General features: G+C 41.2%; 1 protein-coding gene across 4 annotated transcripts in view; it reads right to left on the reverse strand.

The window, feature by feature from the left end:
* SPIDR (scaffold protein involved in DNA repair) overlaps nucleotides 1–24,482 on the reverse strand; it is a 212,271-nt gene extending 187,789 nt beyond the window's left edge. For all 4 annotated transcript variants that reach the window (XR_014183220.1, XM_082044378.1, XM_082044377.1 and 1 more), the window contains exons 1-5: nucleotides 24,378–24,482; nucleotides 16,405–16,560; nucleotides 15,310–15,388; nucleotides 13,611–13,796; nucleotides 10,800–10,957 (exon numbers count right to left, since the gene is read on the reverse strand). Coding sequence is in view for 3 of the 4 variants with exons in the window: in XM_082044378.1 (XP_081900504.1) it covers nucleotides 10,800–10,957; nucleotides 13,611–13,796; nucleotides 15,310–15,388; nucleotides 16,405–16,560; nucleotides 24,378–24,392 (594 nt within the window). In the remaining variant the exon portion in view is untranslated. The remainder of the gene's footprint in view (nucleotides 1–10,799; nucleotides 10,958–13,610; nucleotides 13,797–15,309; nucleotides 15,389–16,404; nucleotides 16,561–24,377) is intronic.
* Nucleotides 24,483–26,632: the final 2,150 nt, after the last annotated feature.

Here is a 26,632-nt window from a genome sequence, read left to right on the forward strand (position 1 = left end):
AAACTACCCTCCACAAGTACACTTGATGAGCAAACTTAATGGATTTTTAAAGTTGAATTGTTTTTTGCAGCCTTTCAGAGTAGTTAAACCCCAACACAAACCTCAACCCTTCTTGTCCATGACTGCTTTATGTCAGGATGAAGCTGTTCTGCCCATTGTGTTTGCCTTCACAAGCAGACAGTTCCGATCTGCTTTTCTCACTTAGCTTCAACCGTCCCTTTCTCATTTCCAGGTGTCTGCAAAATACCAACAAGCCATTTCCTCTCAGAAGCATCAAACTTCCCAGCAGCACCACCAGGATACCTTCAAAGGGAGAAAAGAACTTTCCTCCACCAGTGTAATGACAAGAAAAACACACAGAGAAACAAGAGTGATTGTGTGCAGAACACTGGAGAGGCTGCCACAACAGCACTGTGTTGTTGAGACTCGTGATGTGAGGAGCTGCTGCAGCCACCATATCTGAAGAGCTGCAATCAGATGACAGCATTTGGTGGCACAGAACTAAACAGTTGTATTAGGCAAGAGAGAACCAGTGAACTGAGACGGAGCAACGACCAGGCGAGGGTGAATGGGGACAAGCGACTGAAATAGTGACCATGCCTGGAAGAGGAGACAGAGTGGGAGGAGGATGACTGGGACTGAGTCAAAAAGTATGTCACTGTGCTGGGACTGAGCAGGGAATCAACAGCCAGGTGGAACAGCTTCTTCATGTGTCCAAGAAGGGAATAACAAAGCTGGGCTGGAGTTGGCAGTAGTGGAAGAGATATCATATAAAGTAACAGATTATGAGCATATTTCCGGAGAGACTGAGGACAAAGACAAAACCACCAGGCAGTCAAGGCTGCTGCCCTGGTCTGAAGGCAAACAGTGATACACTAAATGGAAAAAAAAAAAAAGCGTGGGAGCAGGGTTATATGCAGCTGGCATTTACATGAGTGTGTGTGTGTGTTAACAGATTCCTGCAGAGCAGACAAAATCCTCTTTGACATGTTACAGTTATAGAGTTCTAGCCCATCGCTACAGACCATCTCCATAGAAAGGGTTAATCAGTCACTAGGGTTATTAGTCTGGAATGTAAGCGTCCTGATAACAAAACAACTGTAAATCTGAATTGTCATCTACAGATGATTCAGAGGTTTGTATAGAAACTGTTTATCACAAAGCAACAGCAACAAAACATGACACAGACCCTGCCAAACTGGATATGAGAGACACTAAGATTTCACCCCACCCCAGTCCCAACTCATTGTCTCCAAGAAAGCCACCCCCCCCAAAACAAAAGTTCCCACCTCCAAATTTCTTAAGTTTTATTATAACATTCTCAGGTTTATTCCATTTGTTTTGCCCTCGTTTACTCCTCTTTTATCTGCCCAACATATTTCCACATTGCAATGGGAGTCAAGAACAAACGTCCTGTTCCCCATACTATCAAACTGCATTCCTTCCAAGCAAAAGATATAGTGGTATGACTTAAGAAAACCCCACAAAATAAAAACCCCACATAGCTGTCTCCTTCCATGCAAGATAAAAACAAGTACAGATGTACAACAGCTTCATCCACTAAGAGGGGGAGAAACACACTGGAAAAACCTTGGGGGTTTCATAATAACCCCAAGGTTAGTACAGAAGTTTTTAAACTTCCGTCTTCCTGTGTTTTCTAAGATATTTTTAATTTATTTCCATATCTCACTGATATCTCAACATGAGCCAGCAATGTGTGCTCACAGCCCAGAAAGCCAACTGTATCCTGGGCTGTATCAAAAGCAGAATGACCAGGACACTGAGGGAGGTGATTCTGCCCCTCTACTCCACTCTCATGAGACCCCACATGGAGTTCTGCATCCAGCTCTGCAGTTCTCAGCACAGGAGAGACAAGGACCTGGTGAAGAGGGGCCAGAGGAGGCCACAAAATGACCAGAGGGATGAAACACCTCTTCTACAAAGAAAAGCTGAGAGAGAGTACAGGCTGTTCAGCCTGGAGAAGAGGAGGCTCCAGGGAGACATTGTAGCAGCCTTCAAGTACCTAAAGGGGACCTAAAACAAAGCTGGAGAGGGATTTTTCACAAGGGCAGGTAGTGATAGGAGAAGGAGCAATGGCTTTAAACTGAAAGAAGGAAGATTTATATTAAATATAAGGAAGAAATTCTTCACCATGAGAGTGGTGAGGCACTGAAACAGGCTGCCCAGAGAAGCTGTGGATGCCCCATCACTGGAAATGTTCCGGGCCAGGCTGGATGGGACTTTGAGCAACCTGGTCTAGTGGAAGGTGTCCCTGCCCATGGCAGGGGGTTGGAACTGGATGATTTTTAAGGTCCCTTCCAACTCAAACCATTCTATGATCTGTGATTTTATGATCTTCACAGTTCAGTAGATTCTACAAAGAGCCTATATATACAAATCCTTACCACCAAAGGAACAGTTCTGTTTTGGTGAAAAGTGACAAACTCTGAAGAAGATGAAGCCTAAATAAAGGGATAGTTGGATGATTTTTGTATACCTCATGTTTTACTTGTTCTACCAGGAACCGGTTTATCTTGGACATTTAAATATCTTCTTTTCACTTAATAGCCATTCTATAAGCAGTATTACACATGCATTTTTCTTCCAGATAGTCATACATATGCGTTTCTTGCATAGCTGCCACAAACCCCTAGACCAGTAAGGCTCACTTGTGAAAAGATGCAAGCTGCAACTACACCAGGTGCCTTAAAAGGCCAAGAAACATCTTCTTCACCATTGGATGCAACAAACATGCCTGGTAGTAAAAGAGCATTTTACTTTCCCTGATATATTCGGGCCTTTGCTTGATGAAACAAACTGCCATGAAGGGTTACAGAAGCAGCCACTGAAAGATCATGAAATTATTTTTAAAATAAAGTGACAACCTACAAGGAAGATTGAAGCAAAGGTTTTTAAAGAATTCAAGCTACTAGCGAATCTACTCTGTTCAGGTCTCCTTCCAGAACCACAGTATTTAGAAAGCACATATTTCAGAACAAGAAACGTTTAAGATTGGTCTTATGCACTCCACTAAAACTTCTCTTTCACCATTTCCTTCAAAAAGGATTTCAAACAAATTCAAACCAATCTCTCCTCTAATTTGGCCTGAGGAGTCTGGAGACACATATCTACAGGAATTAGTTATGAAGAAAAAGTTGGACAAATCAAAACCCAGCAGCTTTCTCACTGTCCTCATGGCTCTTTGCAGAGCGCAAAACTATTAGCAAATGATCCATAATGGCAAACAACAGAGATTCTCATTAGAGGTGCAGAAACAAGTAAGACAAAAGCCTTCACTTTCTGTTAATGTTGTTAACTCCTCTGGCTTTATCCTTTTCACAGAATCACAGAACGTCAGGCATTGGAAGGGACCTCAAAAGATCATCTAGTCCAATCCCCTCGCCAGAGCAGGAACACCTAGATGAGGTTACACAGGAAGGTGTCCAGGTGGATTTTGAATGTCTCCAGAGAAGGAGACTCCACAACCTCCCTGGGCAGCCTGTTCCAGTGCTCTGTCACCCTCACTGAGAAGAAGTTTTTTCTCATATTTAAGTGGAACCTCCTGTGTTCCAGTTTGTATCCATTGCCCCTTGTCCTATCATTGGTTGTCACTGAGAAGAGCCTGGCTCCATCCTTGTGACACTCAGCCTTTACATATTTATAAACATTAATAAGGTCACCCCTCAGTCTCCTCTTCTCCCAAGCTAACGAGCCCCAGCTCCCTCAGCCTTTCCTCATACGGGAGGATGTCCACTCCCTTAATCATCTTTGTTGCCCTGCACTGGATTCTCTCCAGCAGTTCCCTGTCCTTCTTGAACTGAGGGGCCCAGAACTGGACACAATATTGCAGATGTGGTCTCACCAGGGCAGAGTAGAGGGTGAGGATAATGTCTCTTGACCTACTAACCACCCCCCTTCTAATACACCCCAGGATGCCATTGGCCTTCTTGGCCACAAGGGCACAGTGCTGGCTCATGGTCATCCTGCTGTCCACCAGGACCCACAGGTCCCTTTCCCCTACGCTGCTCTCTAACAGGTCGTTCCCCAACTTATACTGGAACCTGGAGCACTGCACTCCTGGCAGCACATGCCCGTCTCTTCCCTATACCCTCTTCTGCTGAGCACCAGTCAGGCTACCAAAGGGAGACAGGTGAGACCCTCTTTCTTAGCTTCACATCTTGAGATGGAGGTCAGGGCCCTGATGGTGCAAACATACATCACTTTGCTTCTCCCTAGTACTCCTGAAGCCGCTCTGCAGTAACGTGAAGAGAGCTACAATGCCCAGAGGTGCCAGGCCTGAGGAAACGCAGATGTGTGCTGCAGGAAAACTAACATAGGCCACTTGAATCTTGTTTAAATCACCAGGCAAACGTGGTGGGGAGGGGGGGAAGACAGCAAAGAGGGGGGCATTTGGTACGCGGATGCTGAGATAGCAATGCTGTCAGCTGTACCTAAAGTTGTTCCTCTCCAGAGCTGTGCAAGAAAGAACACTGGGCTCAGCTGAAGCCTTAAGTTATACAAAGCAGAGGGGCTGGATTAGCATGCACAAACAGCCTGGTGCTTCAAACAACAGAAAAATACAGTCTGGGAATGTGGGAATGACAGCACAAGGTCTAAAGTCTGTTTATGTCACTGTGGTAGCTCCTGTGATCCATCAGATTTTGTACACCCAGGACATGGCACACAGGAGTCGCCATTACATTTAGATAATAAGACATCTGGAGAATTTCACAAACTAGGCATAAAGAAGCACAGCTACCTCCGTGACACTCTGCAACACCTACAAGAGCAGACACACATATATGCAAGCACCTGCAAGTGTAGCAACTATGATCACAGCAACTTCCTTCAAAACAGGCACCATGGACTTCCAACATTTCTACACCACCAGAAAGACACTTAATGAGTGTCAAGACACTCATATGACTGACTGTGTCATTCTTGAGGAAGATAATGAGCCGGTTCAGCTACACTAAGATTTGAACTTCTGTCTCTCAGAATTATAAAGAAAAGTCTTCCCAGGATGCTTCAAACCATCAAAGCAAGGAACATTTGAGCCAGTTAGGAATTAGCTAAATTAGCATCTTCAATCCTGATTTAAAATTAATCCTTGCAGGTGGGATGCAGCAGAAAGCAGCTGGTACACAAGTTAAGTTTTGTCTAGCAGTTCAGATATCAATCATTCCACCTTGCTGATATGAATGCAAAAGCATTTGTTTCTGCACCACTATTAACTTGCAGTCTTTTGATTAACAGTCATGCCTAAAACCCCACCTGAAGAGCCCTGCTAGAAAAGACAAGTTCTACCCAGAAAAGTAAGGTTCCGGTTTTTGGGGAAACAGTTAGAAGAGAGGCAGGGAAAGAAGGATGTTGCCCAGACTCGTTATGCTGTCTCCATCCTTAGAGTTTTCCAAGATCCCACTGGATAAAGCACTAAGTGGCCTTGTCTGATCTTGCACCTGAGCCTGCTTTGTGCAGGTTGAACTGGAGATGTTTTGAAGTCCCTTCCAACCTGAATTATTCCATGAAGTGCACATTTAGAAATAATAGTACGCTTGTGGGTATTCTTGTATATATTCTAATAAGCTTCCTTCGGTAATGGACTGACAAAAATAATTGTTTGCAATAACATGGTCGTATCATCACCCTTTATCAGAGTTAAGTCATCAGTCTGACAGGATGACACAAATTCCATTTGCCATAATAATGATTCCCTACCTTGAGATAACCTATTTTAAATTCTGTTACACAACAATAGTTCTAGACTTAAATCTAATTACAAAGCAAATGATAGTTATAACTACCATTATAATGGATCAAGAGAGTAAGGACATGAAAGCAGGCCCAGAAATAACAGGAAAATCTTGGCCCACTCATCCTTTAAGTGATCTCTTCAGAATTTCATTAGGTGTGCTGAATCCCCCTCACAGAAGGACAGAGTTTGGGATATTTAAAGGCAACATTAAGACAGCAATAAAGCCTTGAACTAAGCAACTGAGTGAACCTTATTTTCACAGATGAGAAGGCCTCAGGTAAAAGACATACACTGACATAGATCCATGCACATGAAGGACTTCTCAAATAACGTGTTCTTCACTCAGGGAAAACGCAAATATTAACCTTTTGCACAAGATTACAACAATTTTTGCAAAAGACTCAACAACATCACATCAGATCACCCACTGTCAGCACACATAGCCCACAGCACTGTAGAGAGCCGAGAACATGATGGTGTTTCATTTAACAAAGTTTTGAAACATATAAAATATGGCAATTTGATTTTTCAGTTGTCTGTCAACATAAAGCAAGATACTCTGGGCGTATTACCATTCTGTATTTATTTAAAATAAACGAGTTCTTAACCATGTGGCTTTTTGATGAATCTTCAGCCAAATTAGAAGTTAAGATGAGCAGACAAGCTTATTAGTGTGTTCTGCAATAAAGAGGGACTGCTGTAACCAGTTAAAACTTTACTAGTGCTACAGAGCAAGTACAGAAGACCACCTAATTCCTACACATTAGCAATACAAGGGCAAAAAATTCTCCTCACACCATTCTGGGATAAATCTCACTTGCCTTGCATATAAAGCAAGCAAATCTGGCTGCCCATCAGAAACTGGTAAGTAGATTTAACACGCGGGACAAAAAGAAAAGACCATACTCTGTAAGATACCAAAATTATATACTCCAGAAAAACACTGGCCTACTTTAAGGGATTGAGTTACAGAAGGTGTTTTAAGAAGGGATCTGAGTATGGAAGATGATGCCACTCAGTGCACAGGGCCAGAGAAGGTTCCTGCAGTATGGCAGGAGACATGAATTAACATACAAGAGCATTAAATTTCATTTAACGCCTAGCATTAAAACATTTAGAAGTTGAAAATAATTTAGAGATGAACAATTCTTATAAAATATGTAACTTCAGCTCATGAGACAAGGTCTCTGTGCAAGTCAGGCAAAAAATGGTCATTACCAATGCATAAAAATATGTCGGTCAATTCTGAGGTGATTACTTTTCTAGAAAACATGTATGCTTAAATATTAACCATTAATGTTAATTTTTATTTTAGCACCACAGTCTCCAAGAAAAAGTCGAATTTAAGTATCCACCACAGGCAACTTGAAGCAGAGGAACTCTCAGAATAAAACCATCTGGTATCAAGTCTTGCCACATCTTTGTCCTGCATCACCAGCTATAGGTCAAAGGAAAGTTAAAAATTAAAAAAAATAAGTCTCCCACCCCCTAAAATTGTACAAAGTCAAGCATGACCATGTCATATCTTGCACATGTTTTCTTCAAAAATTCTGAATTGAACCAAAACCAAAAATAAGCTAACTACTGCTCACCACAAGACCAGCTTCAACTTGCCTTCCTCATTATCCTCTATCAAGAAACTTCACATCAGAGGTGGCGAGCTGATAGGCAAGACACAGTACAGGGACTTGGAACATAAACTGAATCGTGACTGTAGTTTTACATCCTACAGATAAGCGAGAGTTTTATCTTCATACCAAAACAATACATGAAGTCTTTCTATGTAGTTAATTATCACTGAATAGAAGTCATTTTCAAATTAGATCTGTTGGTATGTACACAGGAAAAAAAGCCGCAAAGTTATTCATTTTTTGAGATTTCCCATTACAAACCTAGTACTGCCCTACCATGGGTAAATACTACCATAAAGATATTTTGGCAGCAATCCTAAACCTCCAGGACCTCTTGGTATTTGGCATATTTTGAAGTGGGGTAAAATAAATTTCATGGTCTTTTGATTATCCACACACTCCGTTAGGTTCCAGAGATTTAGTAAATACCACAAAAATTATGATATAGCAACATTTGGCTTTTTTTCCTTCCCCCACTATGAACTAGGCAACATAATTAACAGGCCCTTTTAAAGAATACTCATACAGCAAATGACCTCCTATAGTGAACACTGCTTTTCTGTTCTCTCTTGGAAACCTCTCAAACAGCTTGCCTGCATTTTTTTTTTTTCTAGGAAAACAGCATATCCCAAGTAAAGCAAAACTAAGACTGCAACAGCCACCGCAATTGCTGGGGATTTACCCTCCTGCATACACCAAATTCCCAGAAGAAAGTTTCCTGGTAAGGATGACCACCCATGAAAACTCCCACTGCACAGCACTCCAGCTGGGAAGGGGAAAATGGAAATCTGCAAAGGCATCCTTAGATTCTCAAGGTAGCCATATCTTTTGTAGTAGCATAACTATTCTGGTTAGAGTTAAAAACTTTTATTAAAGTACAGTTACGTCTGAAAAAGCCCTCTCATGAGCACCGTTTACTAATATGAATGTGTCTCATAACACTTATCCAACTCTCCATCTACTTTGGGGTAAGTCATGCTAGTACAATAAAAGCAGAACAACTTTTACTGCTTGCATAAATCCCAGGACTTTCCCAGGTTTATGTAGACTGTGTGGTCTCTTCTGTCACCCAGGACTGGAGCTATTTTAATTCAATTCTTCACAAACCTGAAAAGTACTTCATAGAATAGAATCATAGAATCATTTCAGTTGGAAGAGACCCTCAGAATCATCACATCCAACCATAACCTAACCTAACTCTAGCACTAAGCCATGTCCCTAAGAACCTGATTCTAAACGCCTTTTAAACCCCTCCAGGGATGGTGACTCCACCACTTCCCTGGGCAGCCTGTTCCAATGCCTGACAACCCTTTCTGTGAAGAATCTTTTCCAAATATCCAACCTAAACCTCCCCTGGCGCAACTTGAGGCCATTTCCTCGTCTCCTATCACTTGCTGCTTGGGAGAAAAGACCAACTCCCTCCATGCTACACCCTGCTTTCAGGTAATTGATGAGCCCTTGCTGAACTCTGAGCTACAGATGCTAAACTGCTATGGACACCTATGTGGTCGAGCCAGAAGCCAGGTCACGTGTGGCCACGGCATCATACTCTCTCACAGTGACTTTTAATAAAGAATCGATACATAAATTTAAACGGATTTAAGTAAGGCTTTAATCCGCTACGGCAACAGCCTCGCCCGTTCCTATCTCCACCGCCCGCCGAAGCCCGGCCCGTTTCCGCCCAGGCCAGCCTGCCAGCGTCGGCCCCGCCGCTCTCCCGCCCCCGGCAGCGCCGCGCAGCCCGGGCCGGCGGCGCCCTCTGCCGGATCCGCGCCGCAGCGCCTCGGCACCGCCCGCAGGCCCAGCGCCGCGGGGGGAGCGGGCCCGGGGCTGCGTGTCCTCAGCTGCTCCGGGGCCCTGGGAAGCGCCGGCAGCCCAGACTCGCTGGGCCAGGGCTGCCCGAGCAAGGCTCTCCGGCTCCCTCCCACCCGCTCCCCCTCCAGCTGAAGCCTCCCCTGTGCCAGGTGAAAGGGACCTCTGGAGATCATCTAGTCCAATCCACCTGCCAAAGTAGGTACACCCAGAGCAGATCACACAGGAATGTGTCCAGGCAGGGTTTGAATGTCTCCAGAGAAGGAGACTCCACAGCCTCTCTGGGCAGCCTGTTCCAGTGCTCTGGCACCTCCACAGTAAAGAAGTTTCTCCTCATATTCAGATGGAACCTCCTGTGCTTCAGTCTGTGCCCTCTGCCCCCTCATCCTATTGTTGGGCACCACTGAAAGGAGTCTGGTCTCATCCTCTTGACACCCAGCCTTAAGATATTTAAAAGTATTAACAAGGTCCCACCCCAGCCTTCTCCAGGCTGAACAGACCCAGCTCTCTCAGTCTTTCCTAAGAAAGATGCTCCAGACCACCGATAATCTTCGTTGCCTGCCACTGGAGTCTTGTCAGTAATTCCTTGTCCTTCTTAAACGGGATGCAGTATTCCAGATGGGACCAGATCCTCCAAGATTGCAGGTGCAGCCAGCCCCCAGCACCAGAGGTGAAAAGTTAACTTCGCCTAGGATAGTGTCAAATATCCAGTCTTTTAATACAAGTTATGGCACTGAAGACACTAAATAAAGATCAAAATTTCTGCCACCTTTTATACTCGATACAGCATGCCTTCTTTATAAATAAATTTATGTTTTCTACAATAAAAAAATACTACCAAATCTTAGCTGGTATGATTCAATATCCACTGCTGCCCCTTTCCTGAGCTCTTCAATCTGCATCACCTTTCAGTGATGTAGGTGGTCCTGTAGTTAGTACCTTACCATTGCTCTCAGAACATGCTCTAGTCATGATAGCTGGATTTGATATGGCCAAGGTCTCAAAGTACTGAAAATAAATAGATAACTCTCTCACTCACCACATTACTGGAAATTTGGACATCAAATTGCAACAGGCAGCCAGGGGCTGTAAAAAATCCAGATTACCATATCTCCAGTGAGAAACCTACTTACTTCATCACCTTTTTGCACACACATTAAAATCCAAGAAATTCCATCTAAATTTAAGAACAAACTTCCACACTGTGAGGGTGACCAAACACTGGCAGAGGCTGCCCAGAGAGGTTGTGGAATCTCCACCCCTGAAGACAAAACCCAACCGGAGAGACTCCTGAGTAACCTGCTGATGCTGCTTTGAGCAGAGGGTTTGACTAGAGGATCTCCAGAGGTGCCCTCCTGCCTCAGCCACCCGTGACTCAGTGACCACACTGCCAAGCTCCAGGTGTGGGACACTGCCTGGTTTTGAGGTTTGGCAGTCAGAGAAAATGCCTTGAAATTCTTGTGTACAGAATTTCTTCTGAAGAGATGAGGTAAGCAAAAACCTCACGTTCCTCCAAATCAAATGCAATCAAATATTATAGTGGAAACTATATAGTAGAAATTATAGAAGAAACTTCTTTTTTCTTAACCTGAGTTTCTTACCTTACAAAGCTCATCATTCTCTTCTTTGACAGGCAGAGAATTAAGATTTTTGCAGGAGTCCGAGTCTGATATCTCCAGTGAGCTGTCATCTTTTTCTGATCCATCACACCTATCGGTAGAATCACTGTCCTTCTCCCAATCAATGAACTCTGGTTCATCTAAAATAAAAATATTTACAAAAATAATTTATCTTAATCACCATATATTATTCATAAGCATCGAGTCAAACAGAATAATGTTACAATTATCCCTCACTTGGCAGAAAGTGCAAAGTTATTTTTTACATATGTTCAACTGATCTTTACAATGAACTATTTTGTGATCCTGTCTCTCATAAAAGCTAAATCCTACTAGCAGACAATAGAAGTTTCTGTGAAGAAAGATATATAAATTACATTTAAAGAAGTTTTCAAAGTACTGCCCACAAGAATGCAGTATATTTAACTGCTTAGGTAAGTAGTGGGTTTTTAATTTAGTTATTAGTTTTCCTAGGTTCTAGTTAGGCTTTCTTTTTTCCCCAATTGCACTGTATTTTCCAAGTGCACTTGTTCAGAATTAACTGGTCTAAGCAAATGCCTCGGCAATCTGGCACAGCTGAAAATTCGGTGTAAGTTAACATCTGCTGTAAGTGGTAACCCCCCCAGAGAAATTAAAAAGCTAGTTGAAATATTGACCTAAAATACCATGGCTAAATACACAGGTCTGCAAAACAGAGGATTGTTTAGGATAAATTAATAGAAACAGGCACAAGAAGAAATTGAGTTTATGAAAAGAAAAAGGCAATAAACAAAGGTGGAGATACAGAACAGTCCTTCCACCATCCTCACAACCAGGTGATGTTTAATGCCACTCTAAAAATTCCACTCATACCTCCAAGGATCTCCTGAAGGCAGTGGAAGCTGAGCTGCTCTAGCAGCCCCACCACCCTGCAGGTCCAAGTGCCACAGAGGAAGAATCTTGTTGTATTTTGTATAAATGAGCATATTCGGAGGAGGAAGGATGAAAACTTTTTTGGTTTTGCTTTTGTTAAAGTCACATTTCTAACACCACAAGAGTAACATACAGAGGAGAGGCAGGAGAGAAAGGAGGCAACTGCAGAATGCTCCAGGCATCTGTACAGATCCATGGAACTGCAGCAGCACCTTCTGGGCTTGGCAGTGCTACCGTAGGCTAAATACCCAGTTTCTTCATGGGACTTGCAAACTCTGAAGTCACTCAGACAAATAAACACATAGCTCTGGTGTTTCTGCCTTTTCATGTGTATGAATGCCTTTCTAACTATGAGAAAGCTCCATCAGAAATTTTAAACATAGACATCAGTGACCAGGTAGCACAAAGAAGTCTCTCTTGAAGCTGTGTGGCAAGCCACGTGCAACTTGTGACAGTTGTATCAATTCCTTAATAAAACACAAGACAATGTGTTTTATTTTGCCACGCTCAAGTACTAACACTATGTCTCTAAAGGTGAACTTCACGGGGAAGGGAATGTCACTTTTAAAAACACTTTCTCAGCTATTATCCCCATACTTAAACTGTACATATATATGCACACACACAGAGATACATGCGTACAATACTGTAATTACTGTATATGATGGTTACTTGAAAAAGCATGGAAATTACAGTTCTTTCACTACCTGCTGCTTTCAATAATTGCTTTCAATATATTTTTGAGTTTAGAAGAAAACCAGGAAATTATTGGACTTTCTCAATACCTTCAAGAAGATACATAATGCATCACAGTTTCTCCATTTACACAGAGAAACCAAATTTTGCTATCTGACAAGAGTAAAACTAAGTCTGTGAATTGTCCCTTAAAAAAAAGAATTAAAGATTAAAACCTGCAGGATATACTTGCAGGAAACAAGTGCAATAGAATGATGTTAATGGCAGGTTAGAAACATTACTGATGAGTATTAGATTGCAGTCTAGAAACAAGAAAAGAAAATTACTAGGCATTATAAAATATAATGATCAGATATGTCAATGACACTGTTAAATCCATGACAAAAATATGGATGAAAGAATCAACTCACAGTGGTGTTTGAACACTGCCAGACATCCAGGATGTCAAGTCTAGCTGTAATACTTCAGATCTGGCTGAAGTATTACAAAGCTAACCTGATTTATTTTTTTGGAAGTAGTCACTGAAAATACTTTCTAACAAGTTCTAATACAAATTAAACGGTATCCTCATTAACATTTATGTAATGGAGCACACAAGTAAACATTTTTCTGTCTTCAGCCTCACTTTTAAATCAATTTCTCTCCCCTCTGTCATCCCCTGCTCCATGAATTAGAAAGCACGTCCTAAGAACAAAACTCATGGTTGTTTGCATCATGCAGCTAAGAGGAGAAAAAAGGAATACTGTGTATTGAAATGAAAACTCCCATCACAGAACATGATGCTATCTGCAGCTGCAAAGTCTGCCACAGCTAGGCAGTAGACGCAGAGAGCAATAACACCAGCAGAACAGGGCAGGCAGAGAAAGCTGTTCACAACCCAAGTATCTGTGCCACAGCACAGAGAAGAAAGTGGTACAAATAAACTATAATATATTTAAATGAACTGACATGCACTGACATGCTTTACTCTATGTATAACCTGCCCAAATACTTTATTCCGAAGTTTAAAATTTTTGTACATAATTTATACTAAGAGCTATTCCATACTCAGATGAAATTCAGGATAAAAACACCAATTGATTTAACTGAAATAGGATTAGATCATGTCATTTTGTCGGAATGACCTCAAAGAATTTTCATTACAGCACTTGAAGCTGACAGAAGGTTTCTTGTGTTTGAACTTACCTTCACTACTACTGTCCTCTAACAATAAGTCACATCTGCTAGGTGATACCTCTGTTTCGAAAGCATGACTTTTTTTGCTGTGTAACCTTGAAATCAGTGTTTTACTTTCATCATCTGAAAAATCACTGCCACTAGAGGTCCATATTATGTCCTCAGCCTCCTTAGAGCTTTCAGCAGCAGCAAATCCTATTAAAAAGAATTGTAAGGTGTTAGATTGTTACACAAATATGATATTGTTAAACTTAAACGTCTTAAAAATTAAACTATTATTTTTGAACTGGGAAAAAAAAATAAAAATCAGTTCTGTCACCAGGCATCAGACATTAATACTGGAACATGAACTCACACGTATTTCTTATAAATACCCGCATTATTTTCCTTTTGGTTCTCCACAATAAATGCTAATGCTTCATTTCACACAATGAGTCTGTCAATCAGTCCTTCGGCAGAGAGAGGACAAGTAATGCCTGTCTGACATACAGTCCTCTACATACAGTCCTAATGCTCCGACATGTGCCCTTTCAAAATAGTAAGTGGTTTAAATAAAGACTGTCCTTAGAATTCTGGGTTTAGGATTTCTCTGGCTTTATACAATGAATAACAAACGAATAAAAGTATGCCATCAGCAGAGATGACTTTCTAGTTTTGTCTCAAGAGAAAAAAAAAAAAAATAAGCTTTTCAGGAGTAATGAAGAATAGCTGTTGTGTTTTTGAAGTGTGACATTTAAACTCAAAATACCTTTCTCCATCATTTTTAATACGAAAGCAAGGAGAAAAGGACTAACACTTAACAGTGGATCGTGCAAAATTAGCAATCATAGGAAGGCAGAATTTTCCACTTCCTAAAACTACTGAAGTTTTTTAGGTAAGTGAGAAGTTAGACACTTACTGGGGATTTGGAATTAGGCAGGAGGGCCCAAAAGAGAGAAACACAACCATGTCTCCTCCTGCAACACACAGAGGTTCTTTTCAGAAATCTGGAAAAGCATGATTTTGAACCCCAAAAGGTGCCCAGTAGGCCACTTCACTCCAAGAGAGGCAGCACAGCTGCTAGAGCAAGCAGAAATACAAAGACTGAAGAAGCCACTGCCGCCTCTTTTCTTTTTTTCCTTTGGACTCAAAAAGGGAAAGAACTCCATAGAGTCAGTAAGTCCTCCTCCTCTTCATTATTATGCCTAGAGTTCTTTTTCTGTAACAATATTAAACAGACTTGTGTACACACAGGAGACTGTGAAAGCGGGAGGTTGACAAAATTCTGGTTTTCTATCTGTTGCTCATACCTACAAAATACACGTTTTCACTCACGCCTGCTTGTCTGTCTCTAGCAGGAGAGAATTATTTCACCCTCCACCTAGACAGCTAAGGGTTGTTTCTCATTCCCTCTTCTTAAAAATGTGAAGAATTAAAGTATCTTCTCCCTGCCAGAACACACACTATATACAGTGTTGGTGATGCTTCCTTCACCTCTTCAAGAGCAATACCTGAAGTGCTTGCAGGTTTGCCGAACGTATTTCTGGCTCTCTAAGTGAACAGAGGAGCCCAATCACAATAGCATCGTGACCATGTCTCTTATCAAAATTAGCTTCTGACGATAACGGAAGAAGGCGGCAACCAATATTTTGAGCCAACTTCTACCTTGATGAAAGGCAAAACAAAGTTACAATGTTCTGACAATGCTAATATGAAAGTTATAACATACCTACTGCACTTTCAGCAGATGTTAACAGCGGTCCAAGATGCTTCCTAATCCTGGATTTCTTACCAGTAGATCTCACAGACTATATTAAAAAGAGACAGGGAGACAGATTTAATCACTAAGACATTAAAGACAATTTTAACACATAGTAATATACTCACAACTGTTTGTTATTCATCCACCACGAATTAGTAGTACAATTTCAAATTAGTTTTTGACTGCTCTACTAGACTGCTATATAACTTAGGTAGTAAAGCATGAGAACAGTTAATAGAAAAGCCGAATTTTCATTGTTTTAGAAAATACAAACTTACTGTGACTATGAGAGGAATCACATCAGATCTTGTGAAGAACAAGAGCCAGTATTTTCAGCATTAAAATGTTAAAAGTGGGAAGGAAGAGCATGCTTGATAAAGCATGTGCCCTACTCAAAGGTTACAAAAAGAAGCACTCAGTGGCCCTGTCTGTGATTTTATTAAATCACATAAGCTATGCAACACTGTGACTGCTCAGTACCAGAAGAAGAAAAAGCAAAGCAACTTGGATAAGGATCATTGTCACCAAAATACACTCCTCACTCAGAGCTGGCTGAACATCTCTGTTCATGACCAACAAGACCAACACACAAACAAAAAATTAAGCATAATTTGATACATCATCCAAAAGAGCATCAGCACCAACTTCCACACCTGCAGAGTCATCAAAAAGCAGGATTTTCTATAGTGAATTCATTATTGCAAACATACTCTTCAGATCTGGCAAAAAAATCTTCAGATACAAAGTAGAGTCTTTTTGTTCCATATTTTTTAGGAAATGCAGTTCTTCATCCCATATGTCAAATTACTTTTGTAGCCCTCAGTGTATTACTGATTTTTTTCAAGTGGTACCTGCTATCTAGAACATATTAATGTACGCTCAGAAAATTAAGACAATGCCCTTACGTAAACTTGTTTTCCATTTTCATCTGCTTTAACAGATATAACAATATGCTGTTAATTGAGAAACAAACAAGCAACATCTTATAATTCAGTCAAGCATGGAAACTGGTTTAACTGTGAGTTTGCATCTTCTGCACCGTTAAGTAAGCCACCATTTTACCTCCAGCACTGAAGTGCTCTGAAAACCGTCCCCACACCTAAGCCACGCGTTGGAAATCGAAGTAAGAGCCACTGATGTCCTGACATTCGATTTTTTCAGCTGTAGGGGTGTCTCATCTGGGAAGGGTGTACATTCTGCATTCCAAAATCGCTTCCGCTACAAGGAAAAATTAATCCATTAAAAACATTGTGTACACATAATTATTTCCAAGTGAACTTTACTTAATCCAGAGCTCTACTTCTTCTGAATACTTATAAATATCAGTTCAAATTTTTAATAAGCTGGGGAAAAAAAGTCTTGAACATTTGCAAGCATTTTTTATGCAACATTATATAACAACCCAAATGTCGTGGGTAAATTTAATTTTTTATAAGTACACTACTTTCTGTTGATCTAAGTTACATTTGTAATACCTGTTAGCTGCCTAGTGAAGCTGAAAATATTGTCCTGAACAGGAACAGCTGAGGAAAATACATCTTAACTAAATAATTCCTTCAAACTCACATTTATCTGATTGAATTGTATGTTATTCAGAGGTCAAACTAGGTAATAACTATTCAGGTCTCCAATAAAAACCAACCAACAAACGCCAGACTCTTTCAGCTTTAAGAACTACATTTGTTCTCACAACCATTTTTTAAAAAACAGTAGACAAAATGTTGCCTTCCCCTTACCTGGGACACTGGAAGTCATTTGGACTGTTAGATAAATCACAGAACAGGATGCTGATTAGCATCCAGTGCTAATTCCATACAATAGGTTTTAATGTCTGAGAATAGCTGAAGCTGAAAGAATTGCCTGTTACCACATCCAAAGTTATTGTTTTAGGATTCTACCCCAGTTTATACATATAAATTGATCTTGAGCACAATAAACATCTTGGCCCACTCTGCTACTGAAACTTATCTTACAAAATGCCGACCATATTATCTGCCTGAATGTATCTTTCTTCTTTTCATACACTTTCTAAAGCAACTACAGTTCCTCTCTGTATTTAGGGATTACTCCAAAGTTATGTTAATCAGTACATTTTCAGTCAGGCTGGTCAATCAGGACTGTAATATACACTTTTAACTATGAAACACATGCAAATAAAAAAAGTCTTTGGTAACTTTTGTCCATTTTGGAACTGATAATGTGTATGTCTTTCCTCTATATATTTTGAGTGCCTGCAAGAATGGAATAAGTACTTTCCAAGACCATACAGTGAGCAGCATCTTGATTCACCCCTCCAGTCAGCCGGTCCTATTGTCGCGTGGCATGAAGAAAGTAAAACAAATGGGCTTTGCAGTTTTCTCTGGCAGCAGCTGGCCTTGCTAAAAACCTCTTCTAAATCCGCTGCGGGTGTTTACACCGCAAAGCAGCTACCACAAGAGGTCATTATCACCAAGGTCAAACTGCTCCCACAGATACATAAATGAGAAGTACAACCTTGAATCTGATGTGGTATTAAATAAGGAAACAAAAGCACTTTAATAAGGAGATTATGTCAAGTAAGGAGGCTACAGCGGTTTAAACAAGAAGGGTTAATGTTATTCCACCAAGAGAATTTAAATCCTGCTTTCCTCCCATTGAAGATGCTGGCCCACACCTGCTTTTCCAGCTTAGACATGAATGTCTGCATTGCGCTGCCCTCTTGGTAAGTACTCCTGGCTCCGCACAGAGGAAAGTGTGGATGAGCAAAATACTAATAACTGAAACACGTCAAGACACATTTTTTGTTTCTGTGTCAAAATGTCACGGCAAGGCCTCACTCTAGTTGGAGACGTTCACTTCACCTCCGCATTCCCCAGAGTGCAAGACTTCTGCCAGGCTCCAAGTCAGCAGTACAGCCAGCACAGCTCTAGTTTGATTTTTTAATTTTGTTTTTGGTTGGTTGGTTCATTTTGTGGGGGTTTTTTTCAACCTTACCCAGTGCAGGAAGTCTTGCTTATACAAATGTTTTCATAGCTTCGAGATGATTTTGAAAGATGCACTTTACAGACAAAAATTTACAGTGTAAAATGCAGTTCATCTAAGCTTATTTCTTAAATGGGACACTCCAGTTTTGAAGAATATATATCTGTGCCAAAAACAGCACTACCATTTGAGCACGGCTTTACGATACACTGCTTTTGATGGTCAATTAAAAGAGCAAACAGTTGCAAACAAGTGAAAAAGCCACACAAATGCTCTTTATTATAAAAAACAAGGCTTTGTAATATATTTCTATTGTTAGGTAGCCAAATAAACACAGAACTAGATAATGACTCTGTTAAGTTTCTCATCCATATTCTTCTGAAAATCATTAAATATCCTGACAGACACAGTCTCTCTATTTCTCTATGCTGTGCAATGCCAATGGAGCAAGGAAAGAGCACAGCGTAAGAGGCAGGCGATGAGCAGCAAAATGTGGCAGCTGAGGTTGTACACAACTGTCAGGATCTGGGAAGGGAATGCCATATAAAAACAGGTAGGATAAAAGCTACATGCTAATTCCATCTCCCTAGGTAAGAAGGGTTAGGGTACATAGGTAGAAAGGGTATGCTTACAGCTGACAAGGTAAAAAAATGCTAAAATGAGTAGAACAAATAGCTGGTGTAATGCTTAGATGGTACAGATGGTTATGCTTATATTTAGATTGTTAGAGTGCAACATGAAATGGCACTGGGAATGCCTTTTAAACAGCTGGGAATATTCCTTCAGAGGCACCTAGACATTCATGGCTGTGACGGGCAAAAAGAGAGTTTTAATAGTTAATGACTGTTAACAACAGAAGAGTGTTATTTAACCCTCCACTCCACTATCCTGGGTAAGGGCAGCGCTGCTCAGGTTTTCAGAGCAGCACTACCAGGATGTCTCAGTGCAGGTGGCCTCATGATAGACCAGCCCTTCCCCACTTGTGCTTCCCAAGAGCTCAGCACTCCCCAGACCCCGTGCAGACATGGTGATGAGGAACCAAGCCGGCAGAAAACTTCTTTGGGAAGAAGCACTAGTTATCTACAGCTGGCACAGTGGCGGAAGAAAGGATACAAGGACCAGTGGGACCACTCCAGCAGCTGCTTGACACCATGTCAGCTTAATTACAACCTGAAAAACCGTCAGTACTGACAGCTCTGCTTAATTACCTCTTTGTCTCGCCACACACATCCTGCTCCCCAGATACGGGATAATCTGACAGCTTCTGCTACCACCACACAGAAATTTATAGCCACTACAGTTACTGAGAAAAACTGAAAAGTTCCTGAAGTCCCAGAACAAGTATAGAAATATAGCCTCTACACAAGATGTTCTTCAGCTACTGCAAATTTCTGGCAGACACCATTTGGAGGTAAGAGAAAGAGAAGGACTTACGATTGTTGATATTGACGGTTCCATGCCTTTAATGTAGGTACCTTCCCATTATTTCCCACATCCTACACCACCTTAATAAGAAAATAAAGAACAGTCCCTAAAGACAACTCCCCTCATCCCAGACTCCTTGATAATTTACATCTCTCCATATAAATACCTGACACGAACTCTGGAAATTGGACCTACAGCTTAAATCCACAGTTACTGAGCAGGGAGTTTGTCACAGTAGCATTGCATACATGCATATATACTTATGGGTGCATGTATACAGGTACATACATACATATACCAAACACTTTTTTAAAGAAAAACATGCCATGTAAAATGTATATAGTTTCAGCATGCATGACATTTGTGTGCAGATATAAAACACACAAATGTATTTTTATTAAAAATTTGTAATAGGAATGTTGTATGCAATAGAAAAGTGTTACAGACATACGTAGATACCAAGTTACAAGTGCAGTTCGGAAGAAAAAACTCTCAGGGACACAAATGACACCAGGGAGTTCCCTCTGGATGACAACTACAATGCAAAGAACAGAAGAGAAACACGGTGACTGCACTTTCCACACCCAGCTAATGTCACCACGCTCCAAAGGACAAATGCACTACAGTATCAGGGAGGCCACGTGCAAGTAAGCTGGGAGCAGCCCTGCGGGGCATCTATTCAGTTCTTTGCCTTCAGGGATGATGGATGGTTCCTGTGCCAAGGAGGGGACCTTCACCCTGTCCCTGCAAGGCCACCTTGCAAGGCTGCTGCTCCCTGACACCCTGGCACAGAGGAATACACCGGCTGGTGTGCAGAAATAGAAAGGTTTAAAGGCTCTTTGCTTCTACTCCAGCCCGTTTCAAGGCAACAGAGAAACTAATGTTTTAAGAAACTTGTTTCTCTCAGGAATAAATATTTCTAATGAAGCTAATCTGAAGGCCATGCTGTTCCCAAATAAATGCGGCAACAACAGTGAGTTCTCTTAATCTCAAATCACAAGGTTAATCATAATCTTTTCCCTCTGGCATAACAATGGGGCACACAACAAATACCTTGGGTAATTTATTAACATTATGCATGCAGTGTCTAGAAACAAGATATTGGTATTAAAAAAGAAAAATAAAAAATCAATGAATCAGGCTTAAATGTGCTAGATTGTGTAGACCTGGCATACCTCATGATAAAATAAAGATTAGAAAACAAAGAGTCGGGCAAAGAATCTCGTGGATTATGTAGAGCATCTGAAGACAAAACATGACCTCTGAAATTTTGAGCTAAAAAAGGAGAGGCTAGGCTGGCTACCTGATACAGAAATTGCCTGTTGACCTCTGTTCATGAAAGCACTGCCTTCTGTCTCTGGAGCAGTTCCTTCTATAGGAGTGAAAAAAATCAAATTACTCCTGCTGGTGCAATTAGATGAAGCCCTCCACGTCAAAGGCATGGCAAGTAATCCTTCCCCCATTTCTCCTTTAGTTATTTTCAGGGAGATAAAGGGTAAGTCAGGTGTGAGAAAAAAGGAGGAACACTCCAAAAATTCAATAAATCTATGTAAGGATTATGCAACAGACTACTAAAAGTATAGGGCCAGGGGGCTGGATTTGATTTTTAAATAGACGGTCCTGTAGGAAACAATCATCTTGCCAATATAATAGGCCCAGGCAGGATCTCTCAGGAAAGCATATTTTATTCACAATAAATACAGTAACGAGTTTGCATTCCGGGATTAGTTCGAATACACTTTGTTTTACATTAAGGATTCATAGTCTGATGTCTCTCAGTCCTTCCCCCCCGCTGGCGTCAGGTGCCAGATCAGTTGTAAAAACAACATTCCTTCCTTAAACGTTCCTTACAGTCCTATCTAGAACAACTCCACTCAACCAATCTCTACTTATGACAAATATTTGTATCCCAGAAGGACCCTGTATGAAGTCACTGGGGTCATATGTTCAAAGACTACTCACCGCACAACCCTTTACACTCCAGATAATCCCATTTCTTTGGGCTGCTCCACAAAACCACGGAATGATCCCCCAGGAAAACGTGACCAGATATATTATCTACCTCATATGCAAGTGACATTTCTTTGACACTTCACATTCTCTAACACCAAAGACAACATAAACTGAAGGACAAAAACAATAACAAAATGTTTCACTACATTAACTCCTCCTGCTATGGACATGCAAATCCAGAAGTTAGCCATGTCACTAAGGCATCACTCGGAAGTATTTCAATACAATTATCGCATTCTTCTCTAATGCAGAGCAGAACAAACACCAAAGGGCTGAAAACAGCGCTTCTAACTTCCAGAGACTTATTGTGGTTTTTTTAAACAAACAAACAAAAACCCCAACAAACAAACAAACAAAAACAAAACAACGACCACACCACAAACCTTTTGGAGGGAACAATTGCAGAAAAGCACACAAAAATATCAAACACAGACCAAGAGCCAATCTTTCACTTTTGTCCTCATATACTTCCTGTAAAAGTACTCATAAACTAAAATAAGTAAGTCTTGTGTTTTAAGAGCCCAATTTTAAGACAGCACAAAACTGAATTTGACAGCAGGCATCCCATTTTCAGCAAAACTCAGTGTTCATGCCAGTAAGTCCTGAAAGCATAATTACTGGTTTTAGTGCCTGGACAGAAAGTGAAGTTTTAATTTAATATTAAAACATCCATGCATTTTAAACCTTCAAGTGAGGATTTAAATAAAGGTTGCAGAATTAAAACAAGTCTGTGTTTTTTTTCAAGCCGAGATTTTCTTTTTTTGGTATGAAAACCGGTACACATATTTTTCAAAGACAATTCACAAGGATACCTACGATCCTAACTGAGAAGGGACCTCATCAAGTTGTAATCATTCATTAAAAAATCTGGACTGTATGACCACAGTCACAATGACCTGGCACACTGCCTTCCATCCCGTCAGCGTGCATTTGGAGAGGGGAAAAAAAAAACAAAACACTCAAAAAAAAAAACCCCAACAACATCAAAATACTTTTCCTATTGATAGTGATGTGCTGAGATTGGTATTTTTAAAACAGAGTTTAAAAATCCTTCTTTGTGTTCACGATTTTTACTACTCTTAATAAAAGGCTATTCTCATTGACTGATATGTATAGACACACACATATATGGATATAATCTTACCATTTGAACATCGGGGTTCTTTTTAACCTATACATGCTTATTCAAGCAACAGTATAAATTACTATATGCTTACAAGAAAATAAAACCAAACACACATACACAAAAAAAAGCAACACACACACACACAAAACCACACAAAAAGCCCCACCAAACCCTTATGGTAAAAGAACACTATCAAAATGTACTTTATACTCATAACTGGTGCCAATCAGTTAGTTAGACAGAAATCTGCACTCTATCAAAATGGTTAAAATAGATGTGTTTTAGAAAAGCTTGCACAAAGTTAAGTTATCCAAAATGTTTAGGATACAGTAACAGCATCGTATCTTTTTGTTATGTATAGGGTTGGTTTGTTTTGTAAAATGGTTTAATTAACAAGAGTAGTTAGCAAGTGGAGAAGTCCGCTGCCCTGTCACATGATCTGTATAGTTTTCATTGATATAATAATGAGAAACATTATCTTTGTCTGCAAAAGAAACTACTGTTATAATAAGCTCTCATGACATTGCAACAAGAGCTGGTTCAACCTTGGCAGTGGGAGTGTATAGGTTTTCACTAGTCAAGAACTTCCAGCATTTTTAGAAGAAAATATATAGTGTCAGTCTTACAAAGTAATGTAAAGGAACTATAGTTATTTTAAGCTTGTCGTTGGCATTTTCTTCTATAAAAATACTTTAAAATGTAGCTATATTTAAAAACTAGTGTAGCATTTTCACATCATTTTAACTATATGCTAAAAGGAAAACAAAATGTTTTACAGTCCAGACCTATCGTTTGAACTCTATTAGTTTTTACAGAGCAAACATGACACTTGTAGCCTCTCTTTCAGCAGTACCTCAATATTACCATAAGCACTGCAAATCGGACAGCATCCTGATCACTACCCTGCAAGTAGCACCAAAAGCACCAAAGCGAGATCAAAATAAAGCGCATGTGGCTTCTCCCTCTACTCCCGTTCATGCCGAAAGCTACTTGAAAAAATAATACGAAGGCTAGCAATTTTGTCAACTCTCTTCTCCTCTCATAGCTTTACTCCCCCTGCACTTTCCCCCGGACTGTCACCTAATAAAAAGGCTGAATTACACCTTCCCCACGGTACGGCTGCACTTTCACTCTATAACGATGAAGAAAACGTCAATGCCGCGCAATCGAGAACACCCCGAAGGCGGTGAACCACAGAATCACAGAATGTCAGGGATTGGAAGGGACCTCAAAAGATCATCTAGTCCAAACCCCCGTGCCGGAGCGGGAACACCTAAATAAGGGGCCCGTTTCCCCGCCGCAGTGCAGCCGGTCGCCAACACACAACTCCCGCTCTGCAACCAGCCGGCGGGAACTCCCCGCCCCCGCGGGCCGAGCCCAGCACTGAGCTCCGCCGGGCCGCCCTCCGGCAGCCGCAAACTCCACAGCCTCCCTGGGCAGCCTGTTCCAGTGCCCCGCCACCCTCACCGTGAAGAAGCGCCGCTTTCCCCCCCCCACCTCCCGCCGGTACCTTCCTACTGGGCATCGCCCCCTGACAAAGCAGCCACGTCCGCAGTCACATGGCGGGGAAGCCCCGGGGAGGGGGCGTGGCAAAAGGGAACCCCCTCCTCCCCCCAGCCCGCTCCCAGCGCGGGCGCCGGAGGCCACACCTCCAGGTCCTTTCCAGCTTTGGCGCCACGAGAGCCGCGGCTTCTGATTGGTGGAGCGCGGCTGACGCCGCGGAGAAGGCAGAGGTTGCCGAGTTGCGGGAGGAGGTGGTGTGCGCATGCGCTCTGCGGGGACCGCTGCAATCACGGCTTTGGTCTTCCCCCGTTTTTGGATGGCGAGGGGTCCGAGGCCCCGAGGGGCTGCAGCTGTGATTCTAAGGGGACGGTGTGGAGAATCACACACAGAGTCACAGAATGTTCGGGATTGGAAGGGACCTGGAAAGATCATCTGGTCCAATCCCCCTGCCGGAGCAGGAACACCTAGATGAGGTTACCCATTGCTCTTTGTCCTGTCATTGGTTGTCACCGAGAAGAGCCTGGCTCCATCCTCTGACACTCACCCTTTCCTTATTTATAAACATTAATGAGGTCAAAAGAATGGTGCTGTTGGGCATCACAAGGAAATAAACGGAGCACAGGAGCCTGACCACTGGCCTACACACCTAACCAAGTAGCGTCTAAATGTAAGGCAAGACGCTATGAAAAATGCATTTACTGTTAAGCCATTTGGTGCAAACTGGGACACAGGAGGTTGCACTTAAATATGAGAAGAAACTTCTTCACAGTGAGGGTGACAGAGCCTGGAACAGGCTGCCCAGGGAGGTTGTGGAGTCTCCTTCTCTGGAGACATTCAAAACCCGCCTGGACGCCTTCCTGTGTAACCTCATCTAGGTGTTCCTGCTCCAGCAGGGGGATTGGACTAGATGATCTTTCGAGGTCCCTTCCAATTCCTGATATTCTGTGATTCTGTGACTAAGATTTAACTTCCGAAACAACAAATAAGGTGATACATTTCCAGGTAAAATGGGTAATGTCAGTGCCAAGATGGAGGGACTTGGAATTGAAACTGCTTTGAATTGACCATCTTTTCTAGAAAACGATATTGCAGCTAACTGAAGGGAAAAAAAAAAAAAGGGCTGATGATCTTGGAAAACAATTTTCTGATGAAGGTGGAAACATTGGCAGAAAAGGGACAGATAGGTTATTTTTCATTGCTGTTTGTATGTTCTTGAGAACATTGCTTCGGCTGTCAGTGCTGCGATTAAGAACAATAAACAATCCTGGTAATAATAATCATAGTAATAATTGTATCTCATAGCTTAATTAAAATTTGTAAAGCACTTACATTTTGACAGAAGGTACTGTATGATTGCATTTTTATTATTAAACCCTAATTACATATATGTATGTCTATACTTTACAGTTTGTATTTTTTCCAGGGTACCCTGTGGCCAATACCCATCTCACATTCCCTTTATAAAACTGCCACTAATTAATGTAAATTTTGCAAAGAGAAGAGAGCCAGGAACATCACCATCCAAACCCCATACTGCCTTTGATTGTTATGTTCAAAACAGAGTTAAAAGCACCGTGTTCTCTTCCTTCCAAAAATGTGTGGTATTTCTTCTGAAATTACCAGACTGACAAATTAATTCTATTTTATATAATCAAACTGGTTTTCTTTGATATTTGAAGAAGGATGTTTTTGCACCATTCAGTTAAATAGGTTATGTTTGAGCTAAATCACAGAGAAATACATGGACCACAGAAGTCTGATCTGCTTAATGAGTCTATATTATTATTTTCTGGTCATAAACTTTTTCCAAGGATTCCAAGATGCTCGACCCTGGGAGGAACTTCTGTAGAATCCCAAGAAGGTGACCCAGTCAGTAGGTTCCTTTATTTGTTTTCGTGTTGTCCATAAAGAAGTACTGAAACGACATGGAAACGGGTCTGAAAACAACCCTGTATATTAGGAATTAAAATAGACCTGAGATTGTTTTTTAAAATAATGTTTCTGTAGAGAAAGAATAGTAGATGCTGATCTTCTTGACAAAATCTGAGGTTGCATAATACCAGTAAGTTATTCCTCAAGTCTGTTAAAAATTTCTGTGCATTATACTTTTGGAAAACAGAACACAATTAGCTATATAATTTTGAAGAACTGTTTTTTCATCTACATATACAAACATGTCTGTGTTCTCACAGGCCTAAATAATAGTTTGAATCCACTCTTTTATCAGATTGGCTGTGTTTGTGCTCAAGATCAAATTTGCTG

The sequence above is a fragment of the Streptopelia decaocto genome (assembly GCF_964273445.1).
Source record: "Streptopelia decaocto genome assembly, chromosome: 2".
Taxonomy (NCBI): domain Eukaryota; kingdom Metazoa; phylum Chordata; class Aves; order Columbiformes; family Columbidae; genus Streptopelia; species Streptopelia decaocto.